Below are 15,853 nucleotides of genomic sequence, written 5' to 3' on the forward strand. Positions count from 1 at the left end.
TTATATATCTCTATGTATCCTATTAGTTCTGTTTCTCTGGAGAAGCTTGACTAATACCTTTTTAAGGATAAAGACAACTTTATCTCTAAATTACTGTGCCTAGGAGATGCTCAACAGTTTTTTATGAAAGATAGTAAGAAGAAAAGAAGGGAAGAATGGTGATGAAATTTTGTATGAATGGGGACCCTGAACTTATGGGTCATTTGAAGATGTTACCTTCATTTGGTCTAGACTAGAATCCAGGAGTAAGGGTGTTGTGCCACCTGGATGGTTAATAGAGTAGATAGCTGGAGTTGAGAGAAAATCCTGTGATCTAATTTGTAACTCTGAAGTCAGTGAAGATAAGAGGTTCACTTACAGATGAGGAGAAGAGTAGGTGTCTGACCCTGACAGTTTTAGGTTACCTAACATAAAGATGAAAATCCCCACCGGTAGAGTGAAGCCTCAGTCATCCACTGGGGCATGTTATTGAGTGTTAGAGTTGAGAATGTGGACCTGGAATTTATTGAAAGGAGCAGTTAAAGGAGGAGAGGGTTCAAGAACCAAAGGGCAAAATAAAGCATGTCTGGGAAGGGATTCAGAGTGCCCAGAGTAATTCTGCTCCAGTTTCTATTCCATCTCTGCTGTGAAAATTTTTATCTTATTGTTGATTCCTCTCTCTCTCTTTATTGTCTAGCTTGAAGAACTAGTAGCTGGAACTTTAGGTCTCATTTCCATGATGAACTCCTCTCCTTAAAATTGTCTCCGTGTTGAATACAGTTACCTTTTTCTCTAATTGATAAAATCTTTCTTTTTCTTCAGGGGCTCATTTTATTAACATCACCTGTAATTTCTAATGTAGAATCCATCATTCCTTCCTGTATATATATTACAGATTATATGAAATAGTATAAAAATTACCATATATTATATATCCAGCTGAATAGTTATGTTTCCCCTGGTAGCCAATAAATTCTTTAGTCTCATATTTATCTTTGTATGTATCTATGTGTATATGTATGTATATCTATCCAGGCTCTGGGTTTATCTCTAGTATCTAGCATTCAATAAATGTTGAATGAAAAAAACTTCTGTAGTTTTACCCCTTGTGCCTTTCCTTTTTCCAGAAGTGGTCATAACTTTTAAAATTCCTTCTGCGGGGGTGGGGTGTGGGCAGTGGTGGTGGAGGGGGCTGGAGGATGGGGAGAGAAGGAGAGAGGGAGAAAGGGAAAGAGAGAGGGAGAGAGAGGGGTGGGGGAGAGGGCGAGAGGAGAGGGAGGGAAGAAGATTCCTTATCTCTGCACAAAAATATAATTTATCTTAAACTTCCTTTGTCTTTACCCAGGTCATTTATTACTAGACAGTTGTCATACAGAGTGGTTAGCTATTCAGGCTCTGAAACTAGCCCTGGTTTGCATTCCTGGCTGTGTTAATTACAAGTTCTGTGTCATATAAAAGCCCTTATAACTCTTCTAAGCCTGAGTATTTTCATCTATAAAATGAGAATTATCATTGCTTCATGAGTTGTGAATGCTGAGTTCATGCATGATAAATACTTAGCACAAGGCTGGGCTTAACTGTCTGCTCAATAAATGGTAGCTATTTCCAACATTTTAAAAACCATTTTAAAGTGAATTATATTTATTAAAGAAGCAGACAGAAAAATTTTAAAGAAGCAGGTATTGATAAATATTAGCATACCAATAAATTTAATTTCAGCATTATCTTCCATATAGCAACTTCTAAAAATATGGAGATATATCTAGTAAACTTCGGATTTTGCTAAGAGGAATGCTTTTTACATTTTGTCAGTTTGTAAGGATCTCTGGCAAGCTTACTAATATTTATTTTACAAAATTAAATTAATCCAAAGGAAGCAAAAATATTTCCAGTTTTGAACTTTGAACCTGAATGAATAAGCTTTAATATAAGGCTCATTTTAAAAAGTTCTTATTACACAAAGTTGCCAACCTAATTTACGAAAGAAAAAAACCAACGCTTACCTTGGTTAACAAGTTGTATTTACTATTTTCTTTAGTATCTAAAAAGTAAAATATATTGTAATATTTGCTAAAAATAATTCTTTACATAGTTTTTGGAAGGTTAGTGGCAAACACGATTTACAATTAAAAGATATCATTTTCGAACTAAAATCAGTTCATAGTCTTTATGGAATTTACAGAAGCAAGCTTAGATTCAGTTTAAATATTTGAAGCAGTTTCCACATTAAAGCATTTCCAAGAAATAGAAAATTGAGAAGCTTAAATAAAGCACCAGCTGTCACCATGTCACCAAATTAACACTGATTCCTCACTGGTCCCCATCACATGATGGAGAACAGAAGGAGAGAGGGAAGGAACACTTATAGTAAGAAACAACCTTGAAATTACATTTGCTTAGGGGATCCCCCAAAGGCATCTTGGTCAGGTTAATACATTTCTGAGGAGCAGAAATAGATTATAATAGTTAAGGCTCAATCAAGATCATGCATTCATAATAAAATACGATTACTGATATTTAAGTGATATTGAATGTCATACAACATATTTAAAGCTTGTCATTAAGTCATCAGTATACATATTTTCTTTCTGAATCCTTTAGGACTTTGTAGGCACACTGAAATCAATCTTCATACAAATAGAATAAATATCTAAATCTCAAATTACAGGGATGCAAGAGACTGCATTTTATGATTACATCAAAACAACTATCTGTGCCTATCTTTTAAAAATAATTTTACTAGTGAAAATTAATGCTTAGGATTTTAAAGTTTTTCAAACAAAACATTTTACATAGTAATTATGTATGTGATGAAATAAACATGAAACAAAACAGAAAACTTGGAAAGATAAATGAGAAAGTGGAAACTAACTTGCACACACTAATGTTATAAAACACCACGAACAACAAACTCACACTTTGATCTCCTAGTTCAGAGTCCACACAGTTTTAGTGATCATTTTCTTTCTCAAAGTTATAAAAATCCATGAAGTGCAGTGAAAAGTACTACAAAGTGGCCACTGTTTCCCAATGAGAAATGAGAAAAATTAGAAAATGTAGGCTGTAACTGTAGTTCCCTTTATGCTGATTGTTCTAGGAACCCATTCTCTTAAAGAGAGAATGGTCCTTAGCTGGAACTAGCCAGAAAGATGAGAAACCAGGAATCCAAGAACAATGAAACATTAATTCACAAACCAAAAATAAATAAAACCAAAACAATCAAAAACAAAACCTAGGCTCTAATCAATCTTTTTTCAAAAGTGGTTTGAATCAGCCCAAGAGTCTCTTTGATTAATCTCAAAGACACTTTCTAAGAACTGCCTTTCCTCTTCCCCTGATTGGCATCGGTCTAGGCAAGTTTATGATTTAATGGCCTGTAGCATTGTACTATTTTTTAAAATACCATCCCACTTTAAGAAAGTACTTGTTTATTTGTAATTAAGTCCCATTAGTAGTGACTTGAATCCCATCAAGTTAAAGTAGACATAAAATGTATAAGTAAGCTCCTTTGGCTACTAATTTCTGCTACTACCTCCCCCAACCCTCCAGAAGAAGCACACACCATATAAGCCATATAGAGAAAACAAGTATTGGATTATTAAACAACAGTTTTAACCCAATTTAACTCTGCAGTAATATAAAGGGGTTGTCTTGGTCAGACTGAATATACAGGGGTAAAAGTGAATTGGACATGGGATCTTGTGAGCACAAGCTTATCTTCCATGGGTTGTAAACAACTGATTTTTAAGTGAAATCTTTAGTTTCTCTGATCTTTGCTTTTATTTCTGATCTGAACTTTTAACATTTGGGGAATATGTAAAGAAGGTGAAAAGGTAGTAAGTGGGATTAGATCTGGCTTTAAATAGTTGACTTTCCCTCAGTTTTGTCAAAATATGAATCTTCTTTGATAGCCTGAACTTCCATGTCCCCATCTATCATACGAATATCTGATTTTTTTTTGTCATTTTGCCTCAAACGGTAACTTTTATAAGCACGCTGAATGATGGTTGCTGAGACTACCTCTTGTTTTCGTTTCAGAGTAGTTGTAATTGGCTCATATGTGATCTTAAAAGGGTTGGCTAACGTAAATCCGGATTCCATCTCTGAAAGAACTTTCTCCATGCTCACATCTTTACTCATAACTCGCTTTGTTAAAGCGAGTAAGATGTCAAGGCAATGAATTCTGTCCCCGACAGCCATGGGAAGATCCATAGCAACGATCTGGCCCTTGTTTGGTTTTGCCATTAGCAGAGGAGGATCAAGAGCAGCTGCGAAGTCTGAAAGCTTGCTAGAGTCTATATACTGGGTTCTATCAGGATCAAATCTCTTCCATACCTGAAAAAATTTCCTAAAATCATCTTCACTCAATGTCTTGGCTTTCTTTTTAGAAGCAATATTTAAAAACTCCATGACAACAACAATGTACATGTTTACAATGATCAGCCATGATATGAGGATGTAACTGACAAAATAAACAATCCCAACAAAGGGGTTACCACAGTCTCCTCTAACCTGAGACCCAGGGTTAATTTTATCAGGATCACAGTCAGACCATTTACTGTTGAAAATTGCATTGAGCATCCCGTCCCAACCAGCAAATATTGTAACTTGGAAAAGACAGAGCATACTGCTGCCAAAGGTTTCAAAGTTGGACACGTCATTAATTCCAGCTTCCTTTTTAACATAGGCAAAATTGTACATTCCAAAGATGGCGTAGACAAACATGATCAGGAAGATAAGGAGACTGATGTTCAACAATGCGGGGAGGGACAGCATCAAAGGAAGCAGCAGATCATGGAACACCTTTGGTCCTTTCTCAGGACGCAGGATGTGGATGATCCGTGAGAGAAGTATCAGTTGCACAAGGGAAGGAGGTACAAGGTAATATCCCACCATCAGAGGCAGAAATAGTCCTTGGTGTAGGAAAAGATAAATCAGGCAATACAATTATTTAGAGGAATATAAATTATTTTACATTTCTTTGGTTTTCTTCTATAGGTTAAGGTAATTAATCCTTCCTGTATAACATTTAGCACATATTGAAAGTCTGGGTTAGCCCAATACTAATTGTGGCAATGCTCAGAGTGTCTAACAAAATTTGGAAGAGAATTATTTCTACCATCATTTTCAGAGTATTACAGGTCAAGCACTTCTGGAGTCACAGATGGCATGAATTCATAATATAGGACAGTAGTCATATTTTTTTTTTTCCTGATTGCAGTTAGATCAAGAAATTTAATTCAACCCAACCTTTACTGGATACCTAATAAAGGTGTCAAGAAAATATGTGAAGTTGAGTGACACAACTCCTATCCTCAAAGACCATATAATCTAGGGAGTAGAGGTAGACATTTAAACTAACTATAATGCAAGGCAGAAAGACCTAGTGGATAAACATAGTTTAAAAAATATTTTGTATTCAGTGATCACAGATTATAATTTGATTTATTGACTTCATAAATAGTATCTGGGACCTTAGGAGCTTTAAATGTGAATTGAATAAATGAGTCTTCGCCAAGAACTTTTCTTTCTGGCAATGGTGGGAGGATGAGGGCACTATGAGAGGGAGATATATAACTATAAAGCAAGGTGAAATTATAATTACCATAAAAAACATAAGGGATGCTCTCTGAAAGTACTGGAGAGGGTGTGGTTCATTCTGAGTTGAGAAGGTGGAGAAGGGGAAAATCCCATGAAACTTCTAAATGAGATGGTATGTTTGCTGAATCTGGAAGGATCATGTCTCACATTTCTGTTAATTTGGTCACTGTCAATGATGGCATTCTCCCTGACGTTCTATCTTACATATACCCTCATTTCCACAGTGCTTTAGTGAACTTTCTACTCTGACTCAAATTTTCATTTCTCCTCAATCTCTCAAACCCTTCCATTATGCAGGAGGTTTTCCTACTTAATTATAAACACATTTTTACTTCTTCATCACTAACTTTTCTTCACTTCCTTTCTTATCTAAAATCTGACTCTATCTTGAGGACACTATTTCCCTTGCAACACTCTCAAGCACAGATAACTCACTCTTTCCCATTCCACATTTCTCAGGGTAGAAAGATGGAACAAGCAAGCATCTTTCCCTCTTTCCAATGTGATTTCCAGATACTTTTCCTTCACATTAATTTTATAAACAAAAAAGAAATTTTTCACAGTTTGTGGACCATGACATTCAACTATACCATCTCCTACCATTCCTTGGTTCTATGATCTATTCATTCCCCCTCATTCATATTCATTGGAGACTTTGGTACATGGCTCACTGTCACCCTTTCCACCCCAGCACCTACCATCAACAACCCATTGAAAGGTTAGCCCTCCAGTATTTGGCTTTCTTAAATTTTAATAATCTCCATCATTTTACTGTAGACACACCCATCTATGGCCACATTCTGCACCCAGGATACCTGACCTTCTGAGATCTCAAATTCGAACATCTTTATCTCGGACTGCAATCTCCTCTCCTTCTAGATGTCTGATTCAGTAACTCTCATTTCAATCTCATGGGGCTCTTTAATCCTGTTTTCCTCTGTTTTCTTCCTATCAGCCCTTTCCTTACTTTACATACTTTTCTAGCAAGCTTCTTGTACTTGTCTATCAATATTAGCTGCACTGCCTCTACTACCAGCTGATGAATGAATTTTCTGGGAGCACAACTGAGCAGTTTATCTACATTTTTCACTACTGACTGCATAGAATAGTACTTGACAATAACATTAAATATTGTTTCTACTCTTATGGAGATAACATTCTAGTATGTGTCTTATGGGAGGCAGACAATAAACAAACTTTTCTCTGCCTAAAACACATTTATCCTAGATTCTTGGCTACCTCCTTATCCAATAGGTCTCTATTTAGATTTTTGCTTCTTCCGTGAAGTTTTCTCTGATCTCTACTTACTGATTAGGTGCTCCTCGCTCTGTTGTGCTGCTGTGGCACCCCATGCTTCTTCCCTTATCATAACCTTAATAGCACAACATTAAAATATACTGTTTAATTGTCTGCATCCCTTGATAGATTATAAACTATGTATATACAGGAATTATGCCTACTTTGTTTGTAACTGAATTCTTTGCACACAGCATAATACATATTCACAAAGAGGGTAATCAAGTATATTTGTTAAATATAGGACTGGGATCTCCAGAGTAAGAGAAAACTTGTAACAAATTCATTAAACCCCAAAACTCTAGTGTTGTGAAAGTAGCAAACAGTTTTAGAGATTAGAGGAAAGGGAACAATAATGAGTTTGAAAGGTTATATCATGCTAAGACATAAAGGTCTGTCTAGTGTCATCTAAGAAAAATAATGTATGTGATATACTGAAGGGGTAATTAAGCATTTATCTGGTGGTCTGTGAAGTCAAGTCTATGTATTAATTCAGAAAGTATTTTAAATATCTTATATCTGTCAGGCATGTGTACATGTATGAATGTAAAAATGTAAGGCATTCCTGCTGGAAATAAAAAGGATCCCTACCTGTTTTGCTTATTAAGAGACTATATCTCAGGAGATGTTTACTCTAAGAGCTTGCCTGAATTAGTATTATTACAAATGAAAATCTGACTAAACAAAATCTTACCTGTAATAGAGAAAACAACCACCATAAAATCAAAAAGGTTCCATCCATTGGTGAAATAGTTGTAATGGAAAACGACGAGCTTTAGTACACATTCTCCAGTGTACAGTGTAACAAAAACTGAGTTAATCCAGTAGAGAGCAATGTCAATTTTTGGGTTCTGTTCATCACTTTGTATCATAATGGTTATTGCTTGGAAAAATATAAGAACCATGATGATGACATTAAAAACTTGATTTGTTACCAAGTCAAAGACAAATCCTTGGAACTTGTTCTGTGTGTAAAGAAAAAAGGTGTAATATTTTTATTAATAAGATATTTATACAGACGTATTGTCTTTAGATTTACAGCTTCCCTCCCAGCATAAATAGGAGAATAACTGAAGACTAAGTTTTTACCAAGCTATGACTATAGCACAGAGTAAAAGCAAACAAACAGAAAGACCATCAAAAGCTCTTTCAAAGACTATATTTTAAAAATTTTGTCAAAAGCATTTGTTGTTAAGAATTTTAAAAACACATCTTCATTTGTAAGAGAGAATATATAAAGGAAACTTTTTCAGAACTTAAAAAAAAAATCTAGATATTTCCTTACTTCTGGGCGAGGTACTGGTTTTTGAGAGACTTCACACATCAGCTTCTTCAGTGCATGGTATTGTTTCTTCTGTTTTACTGTTATAAAGATATTTGAGCCTCCCAGGTAAAGAAATGAAAGAAAAAGATGTTAAAATCATATTTAATCCAAATTTCATCTTACATTAATATGCGTTTTCGAAAGCTTGGCAATTATTGATTTAATCCTTTAAAAAAGGTTTAACTGCAATGAACTAAATCATGTTTAAACATGTCTGACCTTCTGCACAAAAATTCATACAAAACACAGAGTATACACTGGAACTGATTGATAATCAATTATCTTTTGATGAACTTTCCGGTGGGTAGTCAACCTTATTTTAACTTTTTAGTTACTGAGGCCTACCTCTTGTTAGAGACAAAGGAGAAACAGCAGAGGATATCTGGAAAGGTTACTAAGAAAAGTTGAACTAAAAAGCTAAAGGTAAAGCTGGTTTGTACCTTTTAATAATCAGGAAAAAAATAATTGGTCATATATGTGTTTTTATATGTTCATATATTACTTAATTTTCCAAATACTATTAGAAGATACTTTTCAGTATTATTCAAAAAGCACCAGTGCTTACCTCTTCATAGAACCTTCTAGGGATTATTCATCTTTGTGTTTCTAGTGCTAATTTCAGTATCTTATACAGAATATGCAAAGTGAATAAGAGGTGAACATTTAATGTGTTAATCTAGGAATTAGGAATTGTTACTGCCCATGTCAGGACTTGCTCACTTAAAATTGACAGGGGTCATCAGTTTGAAGTCCAGAAGCAAATCCTAGGATATCATCCCATTAGGTTGAAATCGTTAGGAAGATGAAGCATCCAATTCAATGAATATTTCATTTGACCACTGATCTCTCTAATCCCATCTAATTAGTGCAGACTCAGAGTGGTTTGTTTACCAGATTCTACATGTGGTTAAACTTTGATGACATTGCCAAAGATGGAATTTCAAGATTAAACTCTTCTTTTCTTTGAGTTACCATAAGTCATTCCTACACCTAATAGGAAGTACGGCCCTGAGGTTAAAATAAGTGAACTTATATGATTTTTGAGGCATTTGTATTAACAGAAGCCCTGAAGGGAGTCTTTGTGTGGAGATGGCACCAAACGTGGGTTGTTAAATTCTGCCTCTGAATTCTCTCTTATGTGTTTCAAGCGCTCCTATTTAGGTCATGTAATTAGGATTTATGACTCCCTCTACTTCTAGCAGAAAAAGTTATTTCAACCAGCAAATATGTCTCTGCTGGTTATGACTCTGAAAGCTTTGAGTATATCAGAGAGTAAAAAAGTGTGGTTTATTTTTCTTGAACATCTTCAGATATTTGTGCAGATGCATAACAATGTTATTTTTCAGCATGTCATTATTTACAAACCTATATACAGAAACATTTGTAATTTTTAACGTTTAAACTTGTCTGTGCTTATTTGAATATAGAAAACAATGTAAAGATGAACATTTCAGCAATATCCATCAATCTGCAGGAACATCAATCATTTTTTTAAAGATAAGTACCAAATAAAAACAATATTAAGCTGAATCCAAAACCAATTATTTGAAGCAGGACATATTTTTTCCCTCGGGCATTGATGAACAAAGAATATTTATACTTATCTTTACTTTATGTTTGTTGAAATTAGCAATAATAGCACCAATCAACATACTCAGAGGAAGAAATAATCCAATGATAATAAAGTCAATAAAGTAACAATACATGTAGATGTTGTCTTCAAAATTAGGTTGCATATCTACCTAAAAGTTAAGTTAAAAAATAAGCGAGATAAGGCAGAGCACAGAGGATTTTTAGGGCAGTGAAAATACTCTGTATGATATTATAATGAAGGGTATATGTTATTATACATTTGTCCAAACCCATAGAATGTACAACACTGAGTGAACCCTATGAACTATGAACATTGGGTGATTATGATGTGTCAATGTAGGTTCGTCTTTGGTAAAAAATGTAGCACTGTGGTGAGGAATGTCAATAATGGGGAGGTGTGCATGTGTGAGGGCAGAGGTATATGGGAAATCTCTGTACCTCCCTCTCAATTTTGCTGTAGATCTAAAATTTCTCTGAAAAAATTGTTTTTAAAAATAAAATAAAAAGTGAGAAAATAAGCAAAATATTTACACTGACCTTTTAAGACTTAGAAAATAATTTATGACAAAAAACATACAACAGTGATACTTGAGGCAATATTTCCTCCTTGTTCTTTGGTGAAGAGATATCATGGCTTTTATTTGAATTTTAAAGTTTATTGCATTGGTTTAATCATTGTTATGATAATCCTTCAAATGGGTCTATTTGGCCTCAACCATTGTATATAATCCTGGAAGGAGTTCATTGTTCATGAAATATTCAATCTGAAATGTATTTAATTTCTATCTAGCATAAGCATTTGCTTTTACCATGTTAATTACTCAATTATTGCTTGTGTCCTGTCCTTGAATTGCAAAAATGACTTTGTGTGAACCTTAACAGTGGCTCTAGGATTATATTGTACTTACGCCAATAGAATCAACTGCTGAATTCATAATAGTGATCCATCCATTAAATGTGGCCTGTAAAAATGGCATGTATTTAATTTTTATGGAAATCTTATGTTTTGTGGCAAGTAAAAATTAAAACTCAATCTGTTATTAATACAGTAAAGCATTTGATTAGTAAGGCTGACCACACTTCAACATACTGTGTAATTGAGATCTTTACCACTTTCATTTTTACATTTGTATTGTCTATTAACAACTATTTAAAACTACTTAGCTTAATTGTAGTTAATAACTTAAAATATTTTACGATAGTATTAATAAAAAGAGAGAGAGAGAGCACTGGTTAGATAGATAGATAAATGGTAAATAAATACACGCTGCCCAAGTGTCATAGTTAGTTGTAACTGCTGTATATGTGCTTTACTATGACGGAGGTAAGACAGGAATTATTCACCACCTTATATCTGCTAGATATTGGGGGACCAAGTAGCCATTCCTCAAAGCACTAAGTAGAAACAAAATAGCAGTAATCTGAGTTAGATCAAAAATTGTGAACCTATTATCTCATCAGTGGTGGAGGAAATAGCTTTGGCCAGTACCTGTCATTTCCTCCGTTAGTCCTACCTTTATTTCCACTTCCTTCTCCCAACAGAGCAAGGACTATATTTCACTTTTGTCTTTCTAAATGAGCTTACTATAGTACGTCCCATAACATGTATCTACTAACTAATAATTGCTAAAATAATTTAAAACCAACTTTATTAAGCATCCACATTTTGTCCTTTATGTTCACATACAATATGAATGAACATGTAATTCACAAATTCAAACATGTACTTACTACTTGAAGCAGTGAAAGAAAACTGATTCCAACATTATCAAAGTTCAGTTTTGCATTCTCCCATGGCATGGATTCATTAAACACAAGGCTTTCACATTGACTCCTATTCATGACTTCAGATACAGGAAACCTTTCTCCACTTGTTGGGTCAATGCATTCATAGAATGTGCCAGCAAATAAGTGTACTCCTATGATGCTAAAAGCCAGCCAGATCATAAGGCAGACCAGAAACACATTCAATGTGGGTAAAGTTGTTTTTACCAAAGCTCTCACTACCACCTGGCATATAAAAAACAAACATGTAAACTTTAGGTAAGAAATGTGAAAGTGTTTTAATTAAATTGGAAATATTTATTAATATAATGTCATATTGAAATAACAACAAAAAGGCCATCTTTAAAGATTTAATAGATCACATCTGGTATTTGAATAACCTAAAAAACAAATTTCAGTTAAAAATATATATTAAAGGCCGTGAGCCTGCGCTCTAGTGTCAGACTCAGTGCACGCCGTTACCTCGCCACCCACACCTGCCCGGACGGTCCCGTTGCCTCCTGCCTGAGCAACTTCAGTGCTGGCTAATCAGACGAGACCAGCCCCGGGTTGCTGATCTTTCTGGAAAGTTTTAACTGTGGAGGAGAAAGGAAACATCTTAGCTTTAGAAGATAGGCCTGCCTTGAGGGAGTGGCAGACAGGTTGAGGGGGCTGGATTTCTAATAAGTAGAGAGAGGCTGGAAGAACATAATAGGTCCTGAGGGCTTCTGAACCCCAACCAGGTCAGCCCAGCACAGCTTCACCCAACACGACCCTTGGAAGGGAAGAAGCGAGGCCTTGGTTTATTAAATGTGAGGAATAAAATGTCTGCAGTAGAACTAAAACAATCAGAGTGGTTGATGAAAGAAAGAGAGAGAGAGAAGAGAAGAGAAGAGAAGAAATGAAACGAAAAGAAAAGAAAAGAAGGATTGAGATGTTCGAGTTTTAACAAGCTGCCACATGATGCCCATGTGCTGGTCTTAAGATCACATTTTGCATACTGCGTGGCTGACAGGGTCTTGGTGCTCCGGCCGGGTATCAGGCCTGAGCCTTGGAGGCGGGAGAGCCAAGCTCAGGACATTGGGCCACCAGAGACGTCCCGACCCATGTAATATCAAACGGTGAGAGCTCTCCCAGAGATCTCCATCCCAACGCTAAGACCCAGCTCCACTCAACAACCAGCAAGCTCCAGTCATGGACACCACATGCCAAACAACTAGCAAGACAGGAACACAACCCCACACATTAGCAGAGAGGCTGCCTAAAATCATAATAAGTTCACAGACACCCCAAAACAAAACAACAGACGTGTTTCTGCCCACCAAAAAGACAAGATCCAGCCTCATCCACCAAAACACGACACCAGTCCCCTCCACCAGGAAGCCTACACAACCCACTGAACCAACCTCACCCACTGGGGGCAGACATCAAAAAAAACAGGACCTATGAACCTGCAGCCTGTAAAAAGGAGACCCCAAACACAGTAAGTTAAGCAAAATGAGAAGACAGAGAAATACTCAGCAGATGAAGGAGCAAAGTAAAAACCCACCAGACAAAACAAATGAAGAGGAAATAGGCAGTCTACCTGAAAAAGAATTCAGAGTAATGATAGTAAAGATTATCCAAAATCTTGGAAATAGAATGGAGAAAATACAAGAAACCTTTAACAAGGACCTAGAAGAACTAAAGAGCAAAGAAACAATGATAAACAACACAATAAATGAAATTAAAAATTCTCTAGAAGGAATCAATAGCAGAATCACTGAGGCAGAAGAATGGATAAGTAACCTGGAATATAAAATACTGGAAATAGTTACAGAGCAGAATAAAGAAAAAAGAATGAAAAGAACTGAGGACAGTCTCAGAGACCTCTGGGACAACATTAAACGCACCAACATTCGAATTATAGGGGTCCCAGAAGAAGAAGAGAAAAAGAAAGGGACTGAGAAAATATTTGAAGAGATTATAGTTGAAAACTTCCCTAATATGGGAAAGGAAATAGTTAATCAAGTCCTGGAAGCACAGAGAGTACCATACAGGATAAATCCAAGGAGAAACACGCCAAGACACATATTAATCAAACTATCAAAAATTAAATACAAAGAAAAAATATTAAAAACAGCAATGGAAAAGCAACAAATAACATACAAGGGAATCCCCATAAGGTTAACAGCTGATCTTTCAGCAGAAACTCTGCAAGCCAGAAGGAAGTGGCAGGACATATTTCAAGTGATGAAAGGGAAAAACCTACAACCAAGATTACTCTACCGAGTAAGGATCTCATTCAGATTCAACAGAGAAGTTAAAACCTTTACAGATAAGCAAAAGCTAAGAGAATTCAGCACCACCAAACCAGCTTTACAACAAATGCTAAAGGAACTTCCCTAGGCAGGAAACACAAGAGAAGGAAAAGAGCTACAAAAACAAACCTAAGACAATTAAGAAAATGGGAATAGGAACATACATATCAATAATTACCTTAAATGTAAATGGATTAAATGCTCCAACTAGAAGACATAGGCTGGCTGAATGGATACAAAAACAAGACTTGTACATATGCTGTCTACAAGAGACCCACTTCAGACCTAGGGACACCTACAGACTGAAAGTGAGGGGTTGGAAAAAGATATTCCATTCAAATGGAAATCAAAAGAAAGCTGGAGTAGTAATTCTCATATCAGACAAAATAGACTTTAAAATAAAGACTATTATAAGAGACAAAGAAGGACACTACATAATGATCAAGGGATCAATCCAAGAAGAAGATATAACAATTGTAAATATTTATGCACCCAACATAGGAGCACCTCAATACGCAAGGCAAATGTTAACAGCCATAAAAGGGCAAATCGACAGTAACACAATCATAGTAGGGGACTTTAACACCCCACTTTCACCAATGGACAGATCATCCAAATGAAGATAAATAAGGAAACATAAGCTTTAAATGACACATTAAACAACATGGGCTTAATTGATATTTATAGGACATTCCATCCAAAAACAATAGAATACACTTTCTTCTCAAGTGCTCATGGAACATTCTCCAGGATAGATCATATCTTGCGTCACAAATCAAGCCTTGGTAAATTGAAGAAAATTGAAATCATATCAAGTATCTTTTCCAACCACAATGCTGAGACTAGATATCAATTACAGGGAAAAAAATTGTAAAAAAAACAAAAACACGGAGGTTAAACAATAGACTACTAAATAACCAAAAGATCAGTGAAGAAATCAAGAGGAAATCAAAAAATACCTAGAAACAAATTACAATGAAAACACGACAGCCCAAAACCTATGGGATGCAGCAAAAGCAGTTCTAAGAGGGAAGTTTATAGCAATAAAATCCTACCTCAAGAAACAAGAAAAATGTCAAATAAACAACTTAACCTTACACTTAAAGCAATTAGAAAAAGAAGAACAAAAAAACTCCAAAGTTAGCAGAAGGAAAGACATCATAAAAATCAGATCAGAAATAAATGAAAAAGAAATGAAGGACACAATAGCAAAGATCAATAAAACTAAAAACTGGAGGGAGGGGCAAGATGGCGGAAGAGTAAGACGCGGAGATCACCTTCCTCCCCACAGATACATGAGAAATACATCTACACGTGGAACTGCTCCTACAGAACACCCACTGAACGCTGGCAGAAGACGTCAGACCTCCCAAAAGGCAAGAAAATCCCCACGTACTTGGGTAGGGCAAAAGAAAAAAGAAATAACAGAGACAAAAGAATAGGGACGGGACCTGCACCAGTGGGAGGGAGCTGTGAAGGAGGAAAGGTTTCCACACACTAGGAAGCCCCTTCGTGGGCAGAGACTGCGGGTAGCAGAGGGGGGAAGCTTCGGCGCCACGGAGGAGAGCGCAGCCACATTGGTGCGGAGGGCAAAGCGGAGATTCCCGCACAGAGGAGCGGTGCCGACCAGCACTCACCAGCCCGAGAGGCTTGTCTGCTCAGCCGCCGGGGCGGGCGGGGCCTGGGAGCTGGGGCTCGGGCTTCGGTGCTAGCCGGGAGGGAGTCCGGGAAAAAGACTGCAGCTGCCAAAGAGGCAAGAGAATTTTTCTTGCCTCTTTGTTTCGCGGCGCGCAAGGAGAGGGGATTCAGAGCGCCGCCTAAACGAGCTCCAGAGACGGGCGCGAGCCGCGGCTATCAGCGCGGATCCCACAGCAACAGGGACGCAGAGGGAAAAACGGAGAGATTCCCGCACAGAGGCTCGGCGCCGAGCAGCACTCACCAGCCCGAGAGGCTTGTCTGCTCATCCGCCAGGGCGGGCGGGGGCTGGGAGCTGAGG

The 15,853-nt window shown here is 36.6% G+C and overlaps 1 protein-coding gene across 1 annotated transcript in view; it reads right to left on the reverse strand.

The window, feature by feature from the left end:
* Nucleotides 1-3,834: 3,834 nt before the first annotated feature.
* Nucleotides 3,835-15,853, reverse strand: part of SCN7A (sodium voltage-gated channel alpha subunit 7) — a 77,689-nt gene continuing 65,670 nt past the window's right edge. The window contains exons 19-24 of the mRNA XM_061201238.1: nt 11,525-11,803; nt 10,698-10,755; nt 9,805-9,938; nt 8,162-8,266; nt 7,571-7,841; nt 3,835-4,892 (exon numbers count right to left, since the gene is read on the reverse strand). Coding sequence (XP_061057221.1) covers nt 3,838-4,892; nt 7,571-7,841; nt 8,162-8,266; nt 9,805-9,938; nt 10,698-10,755; nt 11,525-11,803 — 1,902 coding nt within the window. The 3' untranslated portion in view covers nt 3,835-3,837. The remainder of the gene's footprint in view (nt 4,893-7,570; nt 7,842-8,161; nt 8,267-9,804; nt 9,939-10,697; nt 10,756-11,524; nt 11,804-15,853) is intronic.

The sequence above is a fragment of the Eubalaena glacialis genome, chromosome 1, assembly GCF_028564815.1.
Source record: "Eubalaena glacialis isolate mEubGla1 chromosome 1, mEubGla1.1.hap2.+ XY, whole genome shotgun sequence".
NCBI lineage: Eukaryota > Metazoa > Chordata > Mammalia > Artiodactyla > Balaenidae > Eubalaena > Eubalaena glacialis.